Below are 20,089 nucleotides of genomic sequence, written 5' to 3'. Positions count from 1 at the left end.
ATTCTTCAGTATTACTTTGCCATTCAAAACCCCACCACAGAAATCATCTAAGCATTATCAAGGGAAAAAAAAAAAAGCAAGACAAATATGACATTTTCTGACAAAGAGGCAAACAATGCCACGTATCTAGTTTCAGTGACTGGAATTAACTGAATTACATAATTTGCTCCATCTAATAGAATCTCACAGACTTGCTGTTTATTCTCAACTATCGGTCTACAAAGGGGAAAGAAGGGCTAAGGGGAGATATGTACCTTATGTTTTTCAAGGAACTCAGGTGTCAGTGTCCAGGGTGCATCTCTGATGACCTCATCCACGTAACGACAGTGTCTGAGGGCTTCATATCGCTCAGTCTCATTCATCACAGTGAAGCCTTTGAATTTATGAGTTAAATCGTCACTGCAAACTAAAATATGGAAGTATCAACAAAAGGGCTCCATATTCAGTCAAATTAGCATGACCAGCAGTTGATTTTTTCCTGATAATTCCATTGAACAGTTGTTAGCTTAGATAATTTTGGGGTGCTCCAGGGCGTCTAAGGGTTCTGCTCAGGGTTGGCAGGTACAACCTTAGACTTCTTGGAGATCCTTCCCATCCTGGAGCTGCAGCCAGAGTCCAAGTGAGCTACTGTAGGACATCTGAAGGGGTATTATATGCACATGTCAAGGTAACTCAATTCCAGTATAAGTGGGGATTTCATGGGCTCTGAAATTTCAGGAGTGATGGACAATGCTCCAAAAAGAATCAGAAGTTCAGTGTCAGCAATGTCAAAGTGCTCACAAATGTCATGTAGCACAAAGTGGTTAAGGCAGGAAGGCACCACATAATCCAACCACCCTTCTCAGCACAGGGTTAGCTGCAACAGGTTGCTCAGGGCCATTTTCAGTTGTGTTTCCAAAGATGGAGACCCTCTCACAACCCCTCTAGACCTGTTTCCCCCTTTTGATCTTATGTAAACCAAGCTCTAAATCACAGCAGAACAGTTTCTCACAGAATAAATACTGGCTGAAAACAAGTCATAGCAGATTTTATAGGAGTCTGTCTCTGAGTTTAGCTTTCAGTTCATTGAGTTCTATAAAAAGAGAGGTAAGGCTTCTGCCATGTTCAACTTGGAAACCGCAAAAGGAAGCCCCATGGAACAGACTGAGAGAAGCCGTGTGCTCTAGTGGCATGAGCAAGCCCAGAAATCCTGCATCTTTACCTCTGGACGAACAAATAACTTTGTCACATTGTTTTTAAAGTGAGGGGAAGCTGCACCCATGTTACTACAGAACAAGAAGTTAGATACACTATCTTTCTACCCACATAACCATAACTGTTCTGGTTTTGGCAGGGAGAGGGTGTTTTTTTTCTTAGCAGCTGGTTTGGAGCTGTGTGTGAATTAAGGGTGAGAATAATGTCAGTAGCACATGGACGTTTTAGTTGTTGCTAAGTAGTGCTTACACTAAGCCAAGGACTTTTCAGCTTCTCATGCCCTGCCAGCAAGAAGGCTGGAGGTGCACAAGAAGCTGGGAGGAGACACAGCCAGGACAGCTGACTCAAACTGGGAAGGGATATTCCATACCTTATGATGTCATGCGCCATATGTAATAGTGGGGGGAGTTGGCTGCGTGGGGGGTTGCTGCTTGGGGACAAGCTGGATTTCAGTCAGCAGGTGGTGAAAAATTGCATTGATCATCACCTCTCTTGTATATTTTAAAATTTCATTTATTGTCCTATGAAACCATGAGGTTTACTTCCCCCCCCCCCCCTCAATTCTCTCTCCCATCCCACTGCTGGGGCAGGGGGAGGAGTAGTGAGCAAATGGCTGGGTGGTGTTTAGCCACCCGCCGGGTTAAGCCACAACAATAACGCTGGGTAAAACAGTGCCCTGTCCCCACAGCTGCAGCTCTGCCCAGTACTGTAGCTACGACAGTCATCTGACACCCCACACGGAATGATGCGATACCCGTTTATAGCCGGGTCGACAGTGGTTGTCCTTCACCGCAGGTCAAACCCGCACCTTTGGCTCTCACTTGTCTGTGACACCAGGACAAGCAGTAAAGGGGCTTGACCAACGATAAATCCGAGGTTATTAGTGCTGCAGGGAAGTGGTGAAAGCAGCCCTGACGCTGCTGCTTCCTTCTAATTTGAAAACACCAACCTGTCAGGCAAGGCGCTGGCAAAGATGCGTCTTTCTTGAGATCTAAAATGGGTTTTCTTGCTGTGATGGTCGTTAAAGACCTTTAAAGTAGGAGAAATGTAGGAAGGCTTGGGTAGCCCTGGAGCTTGTGCAAAATTCAAAGCCAGATAATAATATACATATGAATATCAGCTAGTCAAGCGCTGCTCTATCCTATTATGCCATTTTTTGATGCCTGCTGACAAGAAATTTAATGGAGATCAAAGCATTTTCAGTAGAGAGATCTCTTCTGAGGTTGTATTTGTATTTATTTACAGCCTTTATGTCATCTTAAAGCTACCCTCTCCTGGAAGAAAGGGTCTACTAAAATTATTGGAAAACAGTAATTTTTGCTTGAATTCTGCAGAAAGGTTTGATTTTTTTTTTTTGATCACTGTTTGTTCATGTACAGTGCAGACACAATAGGTCTGCTTTTCCTTTTGATCCTGTCCTCATGCTTTGGGAGGGTACAAACACCCATTATCAACTTTTTTTTTCTGAGTTCCAAAGAATTGTCTTTGTGATGAGAAATCCAAGGGGTTGGTTGTGGTGCCCACAGAGACACACACCCCACCACCAGTGCTTTTGCAGCACAAATTGTATGTGGGTGTGGAAAGGTGCCTTTTTTTCAAACATGCTAAGATGCAGAGAGCCTTGCTGGGAAGAGGTGCTGATGAGTGCTGGCTGCTTTGTCCTTCACTCCAAAAATAAGGGCAAAGTGAAGCTATGGTGAAGGCACCAGGCTTTTGCTCCAGAGCTCCTTCCTGGATGATCTGGGACACTCCCCACTCCTTTAAAAGCAACAACAAAAGAAGCTATGCCATGAATTTCAAAGGCGCCAGGCTTTTGCTCCAGAGCTCCTTCCTGGATGATCTGGGACACTCCCCACTCCTTTAAAGCAACAACAAAACCTATATAACTTGCTTTTTAAAGAAACCAAACAAACCCTTACAGTCTTGCACTTCCTCTAGCTTCATGTGCAAGCTGCCTGGCTCAGCAAAGAGAGTCCTAAATGTTTCCTTCAGAACAAACTTCTTTCCTCCACAAGAATTGCCACAATTCATAAACTTAAAGAGTCAAACCAACAGCGTGTTTACAAGGAGATTTTGCTTTTCCTCTATGTTGGGTCTTTTTTTCCCCACTTTCAACTGAATTGGGACAAAGACATAAAATAATGCATGTTATAAAGTGCCTGAAGGTTGCATTTGCATTGGCTTTACTATCACTGCTGGAAGCATTTGAGCAGCTGAATGCTGCTGTGAAACGTTTAGGCGAGGCATATCTTGAACCCAAAGGTGCGGGGGGAAACTGGAGCCGAAATGCATATTTAAGGGCCTCAGGAGAGCAGGGCTTGCACAGCCAGCTGGGCAGGACACAGCCCCCCTCCAGTGACTCCTCAAGCACGTAGCAACTGCTGAGCAGCTGTTACCCAGCTGCACAGCAACAGAAGAAGATATTCATGACCAAAAAAACCAAAACCCCAAAGAGATAAATAACCTGCCCGGGGACACTTGTGAGCCGAAAACTATGTTCAAATCATGACCTACATATTGGGTCTCCAATGATAATGGGCTGGATCGAGCCTCTCTGCTGAGGTTGAAGGCTGGGTCTGCACACACAGTACTGACCTGGCAGCCAGGGGACGTGGGCTGTGCCTGGCTGGCGGAGAGATCGAGGAGCCAGAAATAAATGAGCGGTTGATCTCATTCACTCATCTCCATCTTTGAACAATTTTGAGCGAATAACTGAAAAAGGTAAATTATTCATATGGAGCTATTCTAAGCTCAGAGTCATGCAGGCACCTGCTTTAACTAGAATGGGAATTGTGCCTGTGCTGCTGAGGGCAGAATTTGACTTTTACTTTAATTGACGCAATTGTGAGACATAATTCAAGGCAAATCGCCTATAGAAAGCCCCCAGAGTGAAAGCAGCATTCAAAGTCACAGCTTATAAACAGCTGGGGGCACGAGCACGGCAATAACTCTCTGATACTGAAGCACAGAAGCAAAAATCCAGTGCAATAAATACTCTGATCTTACCTCCTACTAATAAGTAGCTGTTCGGGAAGAGAGTTTTGGCTTGCATAAGAGCTCTAGCGTGGCCAGAGTGGAAGAGGTCAAATATCCCATCTGCATACACTCTGACAGGTCTGTCAACTGTGGAGAAAGAAACACAACAGTGATTTTTTTTTCAGGCCCAAAACAAGTTGCACTTAATTCTACTGGACAGCCTTTTGTTCCCAGATAAGATGATGGTGGAGATTTACCCCGGTTCTGATGTTCCAAACGCACCGTGGGAGAACTTGCAGTGTTTCATCCTGCTCGCTGCTGCTTCTCTGCATTCTCTGATGGTTTCTCTCAGACTTAGCCTATTTATTATCATCCATCATCCCCATATTCTAATTTAGCAAAAATGTCATCTTCCTGCCTCATTCAGAGTTCCACCATATGTCTTGTTCTTTTCTGCCTCTCTAGCCAGTTCTGCATTCTGGATTTTTTCAAATTTTTCCTTATTTTTTTCTCATCATCTCCCTTCTTCCTCCCCCCTTGTCCTTGACTTTGTTCTTTCCACAGCTCACTGCTGTAAAAATGTTCCAAGTAAGCTTTTCAATACCTTTTTTTTTTTCATACTTCCCCCAAGGTCTTCTCTCTAACGAGCCTGTAATTTCTTTTTCTCATCATCCTCCTGCTATCACCCTTATAACTCTTGGTATCTGTATGACATCTTCAGCAGTCTCCAGGTAGAAAAAGGACTGGCTTTTACCAAATGACACGTCTGACATCTGTGCTACCTCCAGGGAAAAGGACAGTGGAGGTGAGAGCAACAGAGATCCAACCTCCATGGACAGTGCCTCAGGGCTACAGGGAAATGTCTCTGCTATTAGGGGCCACAGGAGAATGTTCCTTGCAGAGCTGGCTGGAAAGCTGCAGCTTGCCCCTATAAAGTGTACATACTTTCACCATAAGTGAAATAAGTTCACAAAGGCTTTTTTTTTAAAGAATTTCTTGGAATTTAGGGAGGATAAGGTATGTATTTGGGACTATATATCATCCTGGGATGACATCCACCTCCCCTATGAAGAGAGGCTGAGGCAGCTGGGCTTGTTCAGCCTGGAGAAGAAAAGGCTGCAGTGGGACCTCGTTGCAGCCTTCCAGTACCTGAAGGGAACATACAAACAGGAGGGGAATCAACTTTTTAAAAGGGTAGATAATGGCAGGACAAGGGGGAATGGACTAAAGCTAAAGGAGGGAAGGTTTAGATTAGATATTAGGGGGAAGCTCTTTACAGAGAGAGTGGTGAGGTGCTGGAACAGGCTGCCCAGAGAGCTGGTGGATGCCCCATCCCTGGAGGTGTTGAAGGCCAGGTTGGATGGGGCCCTGGGCAACCCTGTGTAGATCCAGGCCTGGAGGTCAGTGTCCCTACCTATGGCAGGGGGTTGGAACTCTATGAGCTTTGGGGTCCCTTCCAACCCGGACCATTCTATGATTCTATGATCCTGTTTCCCCAGCGCAATCACAAAGGTAGGTCTGAAAAAAAATGGCCCGATAGAAGAGTTCCAAAATCAGGCACGGTTTCTTTTAAAAGGGCAAATGGTGTTTAAGGCCTGACATGATGAACAAAAACATCAGTGAAAGAAGAGGCTTTCCAGCATACAGAGGCAGTATGGGAAGAGAATCCAGGAGGTAGCCACGACGCAACACAATTTTCAGGCTGGCTGGAGTGGGCCAGCAGTCCTTCCTTCCAACTAAGATGCAGACAGCCACAAAAACGTCATACCTTAACATGAAATGTTTTCTGCTGCTGCGTCCCTAGCAGAAGATAATAGTCTTCCAGTTACTGGTTTCTTCCCTGTTACCTGACAGCACCAGACACCAGGCCAGCCATTCTGCTTCCAAGTTGGCAGACACCGGCGAGCAGGGACAGGTGTTTGTATGGGAGAGCCTGTGCTTTGGCCCCGCGGCCCCTGAACCCGTGGCCCTGCTGGTGTTGCTCTCCACACGTACCGGGTGTTCCCAGGCGGGCCTGTGCGATGGTTAGCTTCTCATGGGGGGCTTGGCACTGGCAGCTTGTCTCATCTGCAAACGGAGCAGGAGCCGTCAGAGTCTGGAAGGGGAAAAACACAAAGGAAGTTACTGTATTGTTTTCTGTCAAGTAGTTAAAAAAGAACTATTTAAGTGTGGTAGGATGCTGTAACCAGGCTTAACATTGAGTGTTTTGGAGGTTTTTTTTTCCTCCCCTGGGATATTTGCTTTTTGGTCACCCCTTAGCACATACAATTGACACAAGGGAAAACCATGAGGGAAATAAAGCTTTCCAAACACATAATGCAACTTACTTCTTTGTTGAGAAACTCACACACTTTCATGGTAGGTGCAGGTATATAATTTTTCTTTTGCCCAAGCAGCTTAAGCCTTGGTTTGGTCTCAATGAGCCTAAAGGCCCAAGATGCAAAATGTGTTGTGTGCAAATAACCGCTGGAAAAGCTAATTAGGATTCCGAAAGCTGCAAATAGGCCACCTCCTCACAAACACCAGCTCCTCACACTGACAAGGCATCCAAACGGTTGACTGAGACTAGAGGCTGTTCTGCTGTGTCTTTAAACTGAGCCTTGGATAATCTTGAGGAGTCAGTCAAAATAAAGCCAAAACTGCCACCAGAAGTCCCACCTAACTAGAGCTAACTGAGCTGCAACTCCTTTCTCAGGTCTGACACATACTGAGATAGTACTAAAATGCTTTAACTGCATCAGGACACCACAGTGGTACTTGCTCTGAAGAGCTTATAAGCTAAAGGGTGAGGATGTGTGAAGAATGATGTGTGAAGAATGATGTGGCGTTATCTGTCAGGAAACTTGATTGCAGAAATTGGATTTTCTGCCAACGTAGGAAGTTATCAGCGATCAGACCCTCAGATATTTATTATCTGCCATATGGTCTGATACAAAAAAACTACACACTTCTGCCACTCTTGGCTTGAAATCTTTACCAGATCATAGAAGCAGCAAACCACCATGGCCTGAGTTTTGGTTTGCTTTGCTTTTCTTAGATGAGGTGATAGTGGAGACAAGCCGAAGGAAACCTATCCTTTACTTTGCTGCCACTGTGATTTAATTGGGACCCTGTGGCCTTGCAGCAGCTGCTTGGTTGGGTTTTCACAGTGGTCACTCACACAATGGACACCTGTCATACCAGTTCGAGCACCCACGGTTGATCCTAACAGCATCTCTCTTTCCCTTTCCACTTTCTTTAAGCTTTGATATGCTGAATGCTTAATCACTGAGCATTTATTTTCCTTAGAGTACCCGAGACACTTCTTTAATACACGTCGTGCCTAATTGCTGCTGACCTCTAGGCTCACAGGCGTGTTGCAGGGAAAGCTCAGAGGACAGCAGTAAGTAGCAAAACAGCAACAAAGGCCTAAAGATTTGTACCCCGCTCCTTCTGCTTACCAAAAGCACTAAAATCTTATGTCCTTTTTTGCTCCTTCCATTTTTCTTTCCTTCCCCCCACCCCTAATCCCAAATGTTGCAGGAAATCATCACCATCATCACCAGTATCTTGGTTTCTGCCTGTTTTTTGTGGACAGGAGCTGTTCATCGGGCCACCCACACCGCACAGCGTAGAACATTACACATAATCACACCGTGCCAGCTCATTCCTTTATTTTCTAAATACTGTCTTTTTTGCTTCTGGCTTTGTGACTGCTGTGTGCTAACCTGTCTTTTTATCTCCGAGCAAGGTCAAGTTACATGGCAGCCCATACAGCCTGGTTCCTGCTGGGATAAAGAGGAAGGCAGAGATGTTAAAACAATAATGGCTACGGTCTGAGACCTGCAACTGGTAATCAGATCCTAGCTTGGCAGAGGCTGTTTCCTTGGAGATTATTTGAAGAAAATAGGCCTGGTTTGCAGCAACATTCCCCCCCCTCCCCGCCCCAGGCAAACACAGTGGTGGTTTTTATCCATGTAAACGCCTTTGCAACACCAAGATTTGTCTTCCAGTCTCTGCTCAGTGGAGACCCAGCTTTTGTAAACGCTCATCACTGAAGCTTCACTTTATGGCCAAGGGCTTAGAACCAGAACTGTCAACGGTCCCGTTACTCTGGGACCTCTCAGTCACTGGATATGAAAATACATTAACTACAATAGATTGAAATCAGCAATGGTCTATCAAAGAGAAGCCACATAAAGAAACACATAAAACCCATGCGCTGACAGATCAAGTGAAATACAGCAACAGCTTCCCAATTAGTATCCAATATGATTTAATTTTATCTGGCCTCAAACAAACGTTGCTCAGGTTAACAAAAAGCACAAGTAAAGTAAGATGAGACAATTTGGTTTGTATGTAAGAGCATAAGATAAACTATTTCAAGGAATTATTAAAACCCAGAAATAATTTATCAAGCCTCTTTCAGTTTGTACACAATTACTTGTATTCTTTCCAGTTTCTTGTCAATAAGAACTAGAATTTGGAGAAAAGAGCAAGTAATTTATATAGCACCTTTTTCATTTTGGTTAATCCATTAAAGTACTTTGAGAAGTTCACTACAGTTTTGCCAGCAGTCAGATGGTTGGACAAAGACTTTGCACAAATGCACTTCTGTCTTTCTCTGACAGGTTTTTCCCTTCATCTGTGGCTTCATTCTTTGCTAAGCATTTACATTTTGCAATTACTCAAGCAAGTCAAATTAACCCTGTATTTTGGACCAAGATAAGCTTGTGAGATCTGCACCATCCTGGAGCAGGGTGCTCTACAGCCTAAGCACAAGTTCAGTGATGAATTGTCTCATTTTGTTCCTTCAGCACCTGCCTCCTCCTTGTATTAGCTGATACTCTTGTACTGGAAGCTACAGTAAATTCATCCGTAGCCACTTATTCCCTGCCTCTCCTGATTTCATAGTCCTCCCTATTCTCTCTGCTCGGTCAGATTTTACAGGCTGAGGAGCTCTACCCCATTTTTTGTTCTTTGTACAGAAGAACAGGGCCACAACTTTGATTATTTTTGTTACCCTTCTCTGTTAACTGCAAGGTGGTTTATACAGTGTTCAAACTACTGATAACTCTTCCAGCTTCTAGAGCTTTGACAGGAATAGAAAATTATTTACATGGAGACCTTACTTTCATTTAAGCAGTCCAAATGCCACAGCATTACTCTGTTATTAATACGTGGTGTCTAGAGAAAGCCTATTAAACATCATAAATGGAGACCTCAGTGTAATATTAGGACTTGTAAGTGATATTTATTTCAGGAGGTATTAAAACACTGTTGTAGTGCATGTTCCTTTTCCCTGGGAATGAAGATGCTGCATTCAGCTACAATTAGACTCACTTCCTAAAAATGAACGTATGCAAAACCCTCTTACCTGATGACCCTTTCGTGCCGAAAGTGACCCGTTCTATGGCAAGTTTAAACAGTGTCTCACTTACACGCTCACAAGTGTGCAAAATAACTGGATGATACTCAATAAACTTCAGGAAATTAGAAAGCAGAGGGTTGGTAAAGGGATGGATGGGGCTTCCTAGCAAACGCCTCACAGCTCCATTTGCACCCAATAACACCTCCGTAGCCTGCAACTATATCTAACGAGACAGCAGCCCAGAGAGGAGAGTGCAGGGTGGCAGGTGGCCCTGATCTGGGATACTTTATGAAGGAACACTCCTTGAGAGCCAAAATCAGCTTATTTTCAGGTATATCTTGATGCTGCCTTTTTATTATCACTCTCTTAGGCTACTGTAGCCAGCTGCCTTAGCTGCTAGCCAGCAGATAAACTTTCAGAGCTTCTGTCTCCAATGGATGAAAAGGAAAGTTGGTGGTTGGTGATTCATAGAGGAATAGGAGTCACACATTACCAGCTCAAAAGCGTGAGCTGCTCCACACCCTCTCTTTTGCTTGCAGCCTGCAAAAGGCAATAATTAGTTGTGGTACTACTTGTTTTCTGGGGGTTTTTTTGGGGGGGAGGGGGTTGTTGGTTGGTTAGATGACAGAAACATTTTTGAAAGCGGGCAAAAATCGACTCATCTGTGCCATGGTGCACCTGCCCCCCTAACCGTGCCCACAGCGCGCTAATGGAAGGCACAACCCTTGTTCTTTCTCTGCGGGGCTACATCACCTTCCCTCACCGCCTGACATACACAGAAACACACCGGTCTCTCTTGGTGGAGCGAGCAGCTGTAAGGTCAGCTGAGATCGTCCCATCAACAAAGGCCTAAGGCGATTTCAAACCCTGAGCCGGTCCAGCAACGCCTGGCGGCGCAGGCCGGGCCCGCGCTCACAAGCACAATTCATCCGGCAGGCAGAGGCCGTGGGAGGGGTGATGCTGCTGCATCCTTGTCTCCTGGAGGCGGCATTTAGAACAGCTAACTGATTTCACCAGAACAGATCATGTGGGTAAGAGCTACTCATACAGGGAAAGATTATTTTGGGAACCCGCTCCTGATGTTGGCAAACAGCAATTACAGAGCAGGAAACACTGACACCGGCTTTAAGGAACAGTTTAGGAGAAAACCACTATCAAAACTCCTGAGAAGGAGCTAAAAATACATGCTGAGTTTCTAAAGTACGAATATCCTTTGCGAGTTGGAAGGCTATGTTAAGGACCACCAAGGTCTTCTCTTAGAGGAACAGGGAGTGAACATTGTGAAAAATAAAAGTCACGTTGTCTCGTGTATTATCTTCAGTAACCTGGACCCAAAAAGTTAAATTTATGGGCGGTTAAGTTGTAACTGAACGTTACTGGTGGGTACCTCCAGGTAAACTTTTCACAAACTGTTCCAATATTAAGGCATGTATCAAAAGAAAAATCTATCCTGTTCTCCCACAGTTCTGCTGACTCAGGGAGGCAGATGTAAACTAAAAATAGGGCACCCTAACCTAATATGAATAATAACTATAAACAAAAATTCATTTGTTTGCAAGAATTCCAAATTGACTTATTCTCAGTTGCTTTTTCTGGGCTTTATCTTCAATCAAATATAGCCTGCTTGTCACTAGTATTAAGTCAGTAACGATTAAGTGCAAGATGCAATTACAAATTGAAGATATAATAGAAGAAAAGCAGCTTCCACTGCCTCCTCAAGAAGCACAATGATGTATATATATGTACAGATTCAGAGAACATCAAACTAGAACAACTAGTATATAACTCAGTTTTAGGGTGGGTTTTAATGGTTTGGGTTGGGACCAATGGTTGCAATCTTGAAGACCATCTAGTCTGGAACCCCCTGCCATGGGCAGGGGCACCCTCCACTAGCCCAGGTTGCCCAAAGCCCATCCAACTTGGCCTTGAACACTGCCAGGGAGGGGGCAGCCACAGCTCCTCAGGGCAACCTAACACCCATTTTGTGGCAAGATTCCTGCTCGGTAGCCTTGACTTTTGATTAAACTGGAACATGTTATTTAGAAAAGAAAATCCATCCTAGAGGTAGGATGGGCCCCAAGTCAAGCTGAGCTCAAGTGAAAGAGCTGCCGAGGAAGCACCTCGACCTCCAAAACACCACCTGGGAAAGAAATGTGACCCTTGGCACCTTACCCACCGGAGTTCGCCCCCCTGGCACCACTGGAAGGAGCACTGCACACAAGTGATTCAGGTAGGACTCATGGAAAGAACACACAGCAGCTAAGGTGGCATGCAGCCTGTGGGCCTACGTGTCCTCCTGTCCTGATGGCTACAGACTTAGCCGAGCTGACAGCTGTCCCTGCACAAAGGAGGCAGGTGCAGTTTTACAGGATAAAGAAGTATGGGGCTCCTTCCAGAAGACACCAGTCACCAAGGGGCAGCCTGCAGACACCGTTGTGAAACAAGGACCTTTCAGTGGGGCTGCAGAACCAAGCTGGCCGTACCGCATTTGCCATTCAAAGCTGAATGAATGGCAGGGGCTCACTGGCACACGAGTAATGCTGAGGGCTGGCCACGGTCAACAGACCAAAAGCGGTACCAATGCTCTAATGCCCCTTTGTGTTTTATTGATCAGTCCGGAAACTGGACATAACGTGAGTTCATGTGGTTTGGATCTCTAACACCCATGGCTTTTTACTTGTACATTGCTGTACACACCTGATGTATGGCTGAAAGGCCCTACGTTCAGCTTCCATGTAGGCAAGGAGTTATAACTAAGCTACTGGGTGAACTTGGGCCAGTACTCAATCTCTTCTGCATAAAGATACCTTAGGTCTATCGATTATTTCATGTCAGACACAGGAGAGCATTCTGGATAAACCATTACTCAAAACAGAGCTATGCTGAAGCAAAGAAAACCCAACCCCCATTTTTCTTGCTGCATAGGAGGCACATACTCCCTGCAGTTCCCCAGCTGCCAGGCAGCAGCACCCTGGGGAGAACTATTTTCCCACAGGGAGTGCACTGAGCTTCTCCACCGGATCCCTGACTCATCCAGCGCCTTCCCCAAGAGCTCTTTGCCTTATGCCATCTGTCTACGTCTGCATAGGAAAGGGAAGCAGATCACGTGGAAGCCAAGGTATAAGCACATATAAGAACAGAGACAGTTTGGGCTACTCTGAGTGTCTGTGCAGTTAGACACTACAGGCAATTCTGGCTGGTGCAGTTAGTATTTGGCTTCTAATCCTGTTATTTCTCCTGCCTCACATCCAGGCATGTGTTGGGTTTCTTTTTTTACATATATATTTTTTATGCATGTGCTAAGTTATCACATTGTTTGGGTTGTTTTTTGGGGCTTTTTTTGAGGTGGGAGCAGAAAGAATCTATATCCTGACAAAGGTTGCCTACTCCTTTTTAAAGCTATGGCACAACTGCAACAACAACAGCACCTGTAACATTCTAATAATAGCCTTTGCTAAACCAGCCCTGCATCCATGCACTTGGCAAGGCAGGCAGGCATTGCATCATCCCTGTGTTTATGTGTCCTGCTGTGAATCCTGCAAGGCTACCTCTCGTTCTGCACATCGGCCGAGCACACGCGTCGCGCCGCGGGTTCTGTGGTGACTGTGGCATTCCAGAGCCTATGCCCACCACATCTGCTTTGATGTAGTACAGGGGAATTGCAGCAGATCTTTGGTGTCTACAGGCAATTATTTTTATTCTTTTTTTTTAAAGCACAGCAAAGATTTCTGCACTTCCCCGAGCACAAACAGCATTTGGCATGTTTTTAGGGGGTTCTGCTTTTAGGCAGTAACCAACATTTAGGAAAATTAGCCCAGAGCAAAACCCAAACTTGTAAAGAACCAAAAAGATCCCTGGGTTCCTTAAATATCAGGCTATTTACATATATATTTATGCTTAGCTCCACATCAAAGTAAACAGATGGCAGACCCCCTAAGTCATGTCATGTGAGAGAGAAACCGATGCATGGGACCTTTTTAAACTACACCCCCCTTAAATTCATCATTCGCTCATCTGATTAAAATTGCATGTGCCTTTCAGCAACACAGGAAAGGCAAATATGAAGATAGATGGAAGCTCATGGAAACAAAATTTCTGAAATAATTTCAGAGGTTGCATCACATCCTTGGAAAACACTGCAAATACAAAGTGAATAAGGCAGCCAGCGATGGAAATATAGGAATCCAAGGCATGCATGCTTCTCTTGCAATTATTTCAAATGTTTTGATTACATTTCATTGCTTAACATGAGCTACAGGGAAATTGTCTAAAGCCATCTAGTGCTCCCACAAACCATTATACAGCCCCAGTGAGCCAAAGTGCTGCAACATTCTCCTCTACCCTTCAATAAAACACAAAGAAGCTCTTGAAGAATTTTTTTGGGGGAAAAATATAAATTAATGTACTCTCATTTCTTCTAAAAAATCCATCAAATAAACAAAACTGCTAAAGCAGCTGATACCTAAAATGATGCAAGAGCTTCAACTGTATCTGAGTCTCATTCTCTAAAGTACTGTAAGTGGCCCCAAGGTATTTGATACCTGATTCCTATAGAACTGTAAAACTCTGTAGCCTCTAAACCTCAAGACAAGACAGCAGAAGTAAATCCGGGCTTGGGAGCAGGCACTGGGATTGCCAGGGTAACCTCAAATGGCCCCGATGCTTACAGTGCCTTGGCAGAACACGCGTTGTGCGCCCTATGGATGGGTCCTAGGTCTCCAGCCAGTCTGTCCTTGCAATGGTGATGCTCAGGGGGAAAAAAATATTTGGGTACTTCCACACAGAGCCCTAATGCTGCATCCTGCACAGGCAAAAGGGATCTGGCCTGGGAACAGGCATCCAGAACTATGATCTTGCTAACAGCCAGATATTCCTGGGATCACACTGCCAAGGACAGAGCAGACACAGCAAAAAGCACCTCTCTGCTTCTTTACAGTCGTCTTAAAGAAACATTCACAAAAACTGCTGCTGATTTCCTGCCTGGCCCTGTACTCACCAACATCCCTGCAAGCACAGGCCAAGGCAACCAGCTACCTGTCTCCTTGCCAGTTCAGCTTGGCTAATTCAGGTGATTTTCTGCTTCTCTGGCTTCATAACTTCCCTTAAGTAGTGCCGTTCCCTGTGTGCTGCAGAAGAGCCTGTACTCCTGATTCAGGCTCAGCCTCACATTAGGCTCCAAGCACAAGGCAGGTATACTGCAAAGGAAACACACCTTTCCTTGCCCTGCATTCCGTAGCTGACCTAAGGACTTCAGCCAGTTTGGAAAATAAGACACTGGTACCCAGGTCCCAGCAGTACTTTCCCAGCTGTTCCCACTGAGGCCTCTGTGGGATGACAGAGACGTAAAATGTGAGGAAAAGAAGCTCTCAGCGTGTTCAAGGGAAAGATGAGACCAAGCAGTAGGTTCTGAAGTTTGTTTTCAACTAAGTTTCGAGGTATACTCCTTTTTGCTTTATCTGCAGCACCATCCTTGAAAATTGCCATTGTTTCTTCTTATGAAAGATACTGCCTGGAATTGTCCTCCTGAGCAGGATGTGTTGAAACACCTGCTTGTTTCTCTCGGGGTGAGGACTGGTAATTCTTGAGGTGCACACCGATCCGTCAGGGAGCTGCCTGCATGTGAGACCGAAGTCTTGTGGGCCCAGAGTCAAACTCTTGGTCCCAAGGGACATGAATATATTGTTTAAAAAAACCCAAACAACCAACCCACAACAAAAGAAACAAAAAAGACAAATGATTTCACCAGGCTTTGGACTTCCTTCTTCGTGTTTCCTCCTACGGTATCTCTGCCAGGCAGCTGAACTAAGAGCTTGCCATGTATGTGCCTTTTTAGTACAGATGCACGCAGGCAAGCCCCAACGCTGGGATTCCCAGGCTGAGATCCACAGCCCAGCAGTGCCCTGCAGCTTGGTGAGAGTTATCCAGAGGGAACTGCCATACCTCCAGTGTGCATCATGACACGACTGGCAGTGACGTCTATCGCACTTAAAGCAACAAAGGCTCCTAGGACCAAACCGTGGGTACCCTGGGGTTTAGGTAGGAGGAGCAATGCTCACATAAAACCAAAAATTTGGATGGGACAGTGGCAGATGAGAAAGTGACCTCACCCAGCAGTCTGGCACAGACGGTAAAGGCAAAACTATAGAAACCAGGACTGGAAAAATGCTACTGGGGGGCTGGGGAGGGGCGTGGGTCTCTTGATTACAAAGCTGCTAAAATCACCGCTATGGATAAAGCCTGCGACTCTGTTTTGTTTCTCTGTTGTGCACTGAGACCAAGGTACGTGTGTTACCCCAAGAGAGATTTTCCTGGCATTCAGACATGTGAAAGTAGAGAAAGGAAACATTAAGTGAGAGACAGACCAGCGGAATTGTCTGAAGCAGAAATGCTCAGTAATGCTCTAGTTGGTTAAGAAAACCCAAAGAGTGTCTTGGGGAAAAATTAATGGCAATTTATATCACTGCAGTGCTAGGCACTGGAAAACATCAGGTTTGGATGCACACCGAAGGCGATGTGTCTTCAATGCCCCCTGTTTTCTTGCTCTTTAGGGGGCTTCCTTAGTCCCACTGTGGCACTTCCTGACAAAGCTAGCCGACCCCACAGTCTAAAATCAGAGGATCTAGTGGCAGATATCCAATGAAAATATTCACAGTTTTAAGGTTTTAAATAAATAATTGCTGATTTAATGACAAGGACAATAACTGTTTCAGAAACGAACTTTCATCTTCCAAAACTTGAGCTGATTCTGAAGCTATATTTCTTAACAAAAATTTCTTCCTAAAAAATGAGCCTATATTAAGAACTTGAAAGCCCAGACAATTCATTTTAGTGACATGTCATAACCAATTAACAGCAATAAAAAGTAATCTAAATAATCATAGACCTTACTTGCCACCAATAACATCAAAAACATGGTACCAAAGCCACCCTGAGGTATCTGAGCCACCCTGAGCTACCATCCTGAGATCCAGGACAATAAAATGATACTAAAATGTTAACTGAGGCACCCTCTTTCAGTTATGTTAATCAAGTCAGTGACTTAGTTACTGGCCCACCAGGGTACATGCTGCCGTCAGAGGAGTGGGATCAGAGAAAGTACTGAGGAACTTAAAAAAGATCTGATAGGAACTCAGTAACCATGTTATTAGATCATCTGTCAAGGGGTGATTCACTTTAACTCTTCAGGACACCAGCTCCGGATTCTCCTCACTTAAGGCACAACTCTGCCATGACTGCCTGCATCACTCTGTATGGCCTCACAGAGTACTGTGTACCTCATACTACTTCACAGAGTAATGGGGTTTCCCTGTGCCCACCCCGAAGATAACACAGATCTATCGACTGACAAAATATCACTCTGGAAGGGCACCTAAATCTTACTTCCATTGTCTCCACTGTCCAACTGGTATCCAGGAAGATCTAAACCACTGTAATGAATTCCCATTCTGCTCACATACTCTACCTGTCACCTTAATTTCCGTAGAAATGATACTGGAATGTATGATACTGTAAATACTGGCATCATATTGTCACTTCTTTCTTTAAAATCCTTTAAAATGTCAGACTACGTGGAGTAATACATTCACACGGGCTGTTACAGCCGAACCTTTGACAGAGAAGTCTCAGGCAGCTGGTACCAACACACCGCAGGAACAACACAGGAACTTCACTTTCCCCACTAAAACAGCTCCAGAAGCCTTTCACCAACAAATTAACAGTCTTTTGATCAAAGCCGATTCCAATTAGAATCCTAGCAAGTAGAAAACCGTAATTTAGGTCGGCCGCTATTTCTTGCCACATCAGAACAACGTCTCAACTACAGCGCTGAATTTAATTACCGGAGTTTGACGCTTAAGTACGTTTTAATTAGGGCTGCGCGTTGAACGATCTCGTTTCCAGCACTCAACTGTTGCATCCATCACGCACTCCCGCACCTCGCCTCCGCCGTCCCGCCGTCTGCCGCGACCCCTTCCCTACCGCCCGGCCAACGGCGGGGCACGGAGCGGGGCTCCTGCGGGCAGCGATCAAAGGCTTCGACGAGAGGCGAGGAAAGGCGCCCGTCGTTCTGAACCAGCGCAGGGAAAAGGGCAGCTCCCCTCAACCGCCCGCTCTCGGGTTATCTCTGCTCTCGGGGTACCTCCGCTCTCGGGGTACCTGCTCTCACGACCTCAGCTCTCGGGGTACCTGCCCTCACGACCTCAGCTCTCGGGGTACCTCCGCTCTCGGGGTACCTGCCCTCACAACCGCGGCTCTCGGGGTACAGCGGCCCTGTGAAGTTGCCCGCACGACCCGAGGGCGCCTTCCCTCCCCTTCAGCCAGGGACCACCGAAGCAGTTCAGTTTTCCCACCTCCCTCCCGTCCAGTCCCTCTCCCTCACCTTCCCGTTCCGTTCCGCCCCCCTTCTCCCTCCCCAAGCAAACGCCGCTGTCCCAGCCCCTCTTCCTCACACGTCCCGAAGCGAAGGCGAGACTCCTCGCTGGGCTCTGGAGGTGAGGGAAGCGGGGTTGGCCGCTCCCGGCTGCAATAAGCCCGGTGGCACCGGGCAGGGTCCATGAGGAGCCGGAGGCCGCCGACCCCCGCGGGACGCGCCCAGCGGCAGGGAGAGGGGCTCCCCGCGGCCGCCTCCTTCGGGCGCACGCCGCTCCCCTGCGTTCATTACTGAAGGCGGGCGGCTGCTGTTAGCGCAGCGCGGCCCCGCCGCGCCTCACGCCCTCCCACTGCCCGCGCCGGAGTCGCGGCTCCCTGCTCCGGCCGTGCTGGGCGCCAGCCCCGCGCAAACGCGGGCAGACCTCCTCCTCCTCCTCTTCCTCCGCCCGCCGTCCCTCAAACGCCGCCTCGCTCGCCGGGTGCTTGTTGGGGGGTGCTGGGGGGAAAGAGGGTGTGTGTGTGGGGGGGGTAATGTGGATTTTGGCTTGGTTCTTAAAGGGAGGGAGCGGGAATTCTGCCTAGCCGTCACCGTGCTCCCCCGAGGCCCCGCACGACAAAGCACGGCAAGGGCAGCCCGGGCGGGACCCGCTCCCGGGCGTGCGGGGACAGCGCACCCCGCAGCCGCCGCTTGCCCGCTGCCCGCGGAGGCGCGGCGCTACACAAAGGGGCCTGCCGGAGCGCGGCGCTGGCCTCTCCCTCCCTCCTTCCCTCGCCCCCCCCCCGCCCCGTGCCCCCTCCTCCCCCCGCCCCACCACTCCCCTCCCTCCTTCCCCCGCAGCGCCCGGGGGAGGCTCGGGCGGGAGGTCCGAGGTGGGGCCGAGCCCCCGCCCGGGGCCGGGCCCGACTCACCAGGCGCGGCTGGGGGCAGGTGTGCTCCAGCTCCTCCATGGCCTCCGAGCGCCGCGCCTCAGAGGGGGATTTCGGGATACCTGTTTCTGACTCAGCATCGGGCGCGAGCACTGGCATGGCCGGCGGCCGCCTCGCCCGCCGCCGCCCGGCCCGCCCGGCACGGGGCTCCTCCGTCACGCGCGCGCCCGCCCCGCGGGGGGTCTCCCCGGGAGCCGCCCGGGGGCACGGCCGCCGCGCGTCGCCATGGCAACCGAGCCGCCGCCGTTGCCGCGCCGCCGCCGCCCCCCACCCCCCCACCTCCGCGCGGGGGACGCCGCGCTCATTTGCATGCGGCCTCCTGGTTGGCTGCTGCCCCGCCGCGCCACCGCCGCCCCCGGCCGCTCCCCCCCGGGGTGGCCCCGGCCCCCGCGGCGGTGGCGGGACCCGCGGCGCTGCGGCCTCCGCTACCGGGCCGCCCCCTTGAGGCGCCTGCCAAAGCCCCCAGCGACCCTGCCCCGGCCGCGCCGCGCTGCGCTGGGCCGGGGTGTGCCCCCCCTGAGCGCCGGCAGCCCCGGCTGAGCTCCGCGCACCGAGGAGCGCCGGAGCGGCGTGGGGATTTGGGAGGCAGAGCGGCACCGAGAGCCGCGCTGGCCTCACTGCCCCGCCAACCCCTGCACGGCCGGGGCCCGGCGCCGCTCCAGCGCAGCCCTCCCGCGGACCCTCGGTAACTCCCTCGCGGTGACCTGCGGCGGGGGGTTTGACTCGTTCAAAACCGACGGCGGGAGCGAGGAGGAGGCGGCGCGGCAGGGCGGGCGCGGTGCTGAACGGACAGCTCCCGCCCGCCGCGCCGCCGGTAGCGGCGAGGGGCGGCGGCTGCGGGACCGCCCGGCGGGCCCGTTGCTTGGCATCGGCTCCGGGGCTGAGCCGGCAGCGGCCGCCTGCTTTCCGCTGCCGGGGCGCTGCTGCTGGGAGCGCCGTGCGGGAGCTGGGCTGGTACCCCTGGTACCCGGGTTTCGGTTGGCGGCGTCAAAAGGAATTCAGGGGACGGGCGTGCCTGGGCACCGCACCTTCCGGCTTGGGCTGAGTTCTCGGGCAGCGCTTCTTCTACACCTGCGGTGCCGGAGGGATAGCCTTATCCTCCAGTGACAGGAACGACCCCACGTAAGGGTTCCGGTCAGAACGCCGTTCTCCTGGGTCGGGAGGTGTATGAGAGGACACAGCCCCGACGGTAGCCGCTCCCTCCAAACGCCCCGAGGCATTGCTGCCGCGGCCGAAGAAGCGGCAGAGTCCCCAGGCCCTCAGCCCTGGGACCTG

General features: G+C 48.8%; 1 protein-coding gene across 1 annotated transcript in view; it reads right to left on the bottom strand.

Annotated features, from left to right (window-relative positions):
• The window catches only part of PCYT1B (phosphate cytidylyltransferase 1B, choline), a gene marked incomplete at both ends in the record, with an annotated part of 30,157 nt that extends 11,244 nt beyond the window's left edge, over positions 1-18,913 (bottom strand). Inside the window, 4 exons of the mRNA XM_084279541.1 lie at positions 255-406; positions 4,201-4,317; positions 6,166-6,265; positions 18,797-18,913. Coding sequence (XP_084135667.1) covers positions 255-406; positions 4,201-4,317; positions 6,166-6,265; positions 18,797-18,913 — 486 coding nt within the window. The remainder of the gene's footprint in view (positions 1-254; positions 407-4,200; positions 4,318-6,165; positions 6,266-18,796) is intronic.
• Between the last annotated feature and the right edge of the window lie 1,176 nt (positions 18,914-20,089).

Source organism: Gallinula chloropus, assembly GCF_964237585.1.
Source record: "Gallinula chloropus genome assembly, chromosome: 1".
In the NCBI taxonomy this organism is placed as follows: domain Eukaryota; kingdom Metazoa; phylum Chordata; class Aves; order Gruiformes; family Rallidae; genus Gallinula; species Gallinula chloropus.
This window is presented reverse-complemented; position numbering and strand designations above follow the sequence as displayed.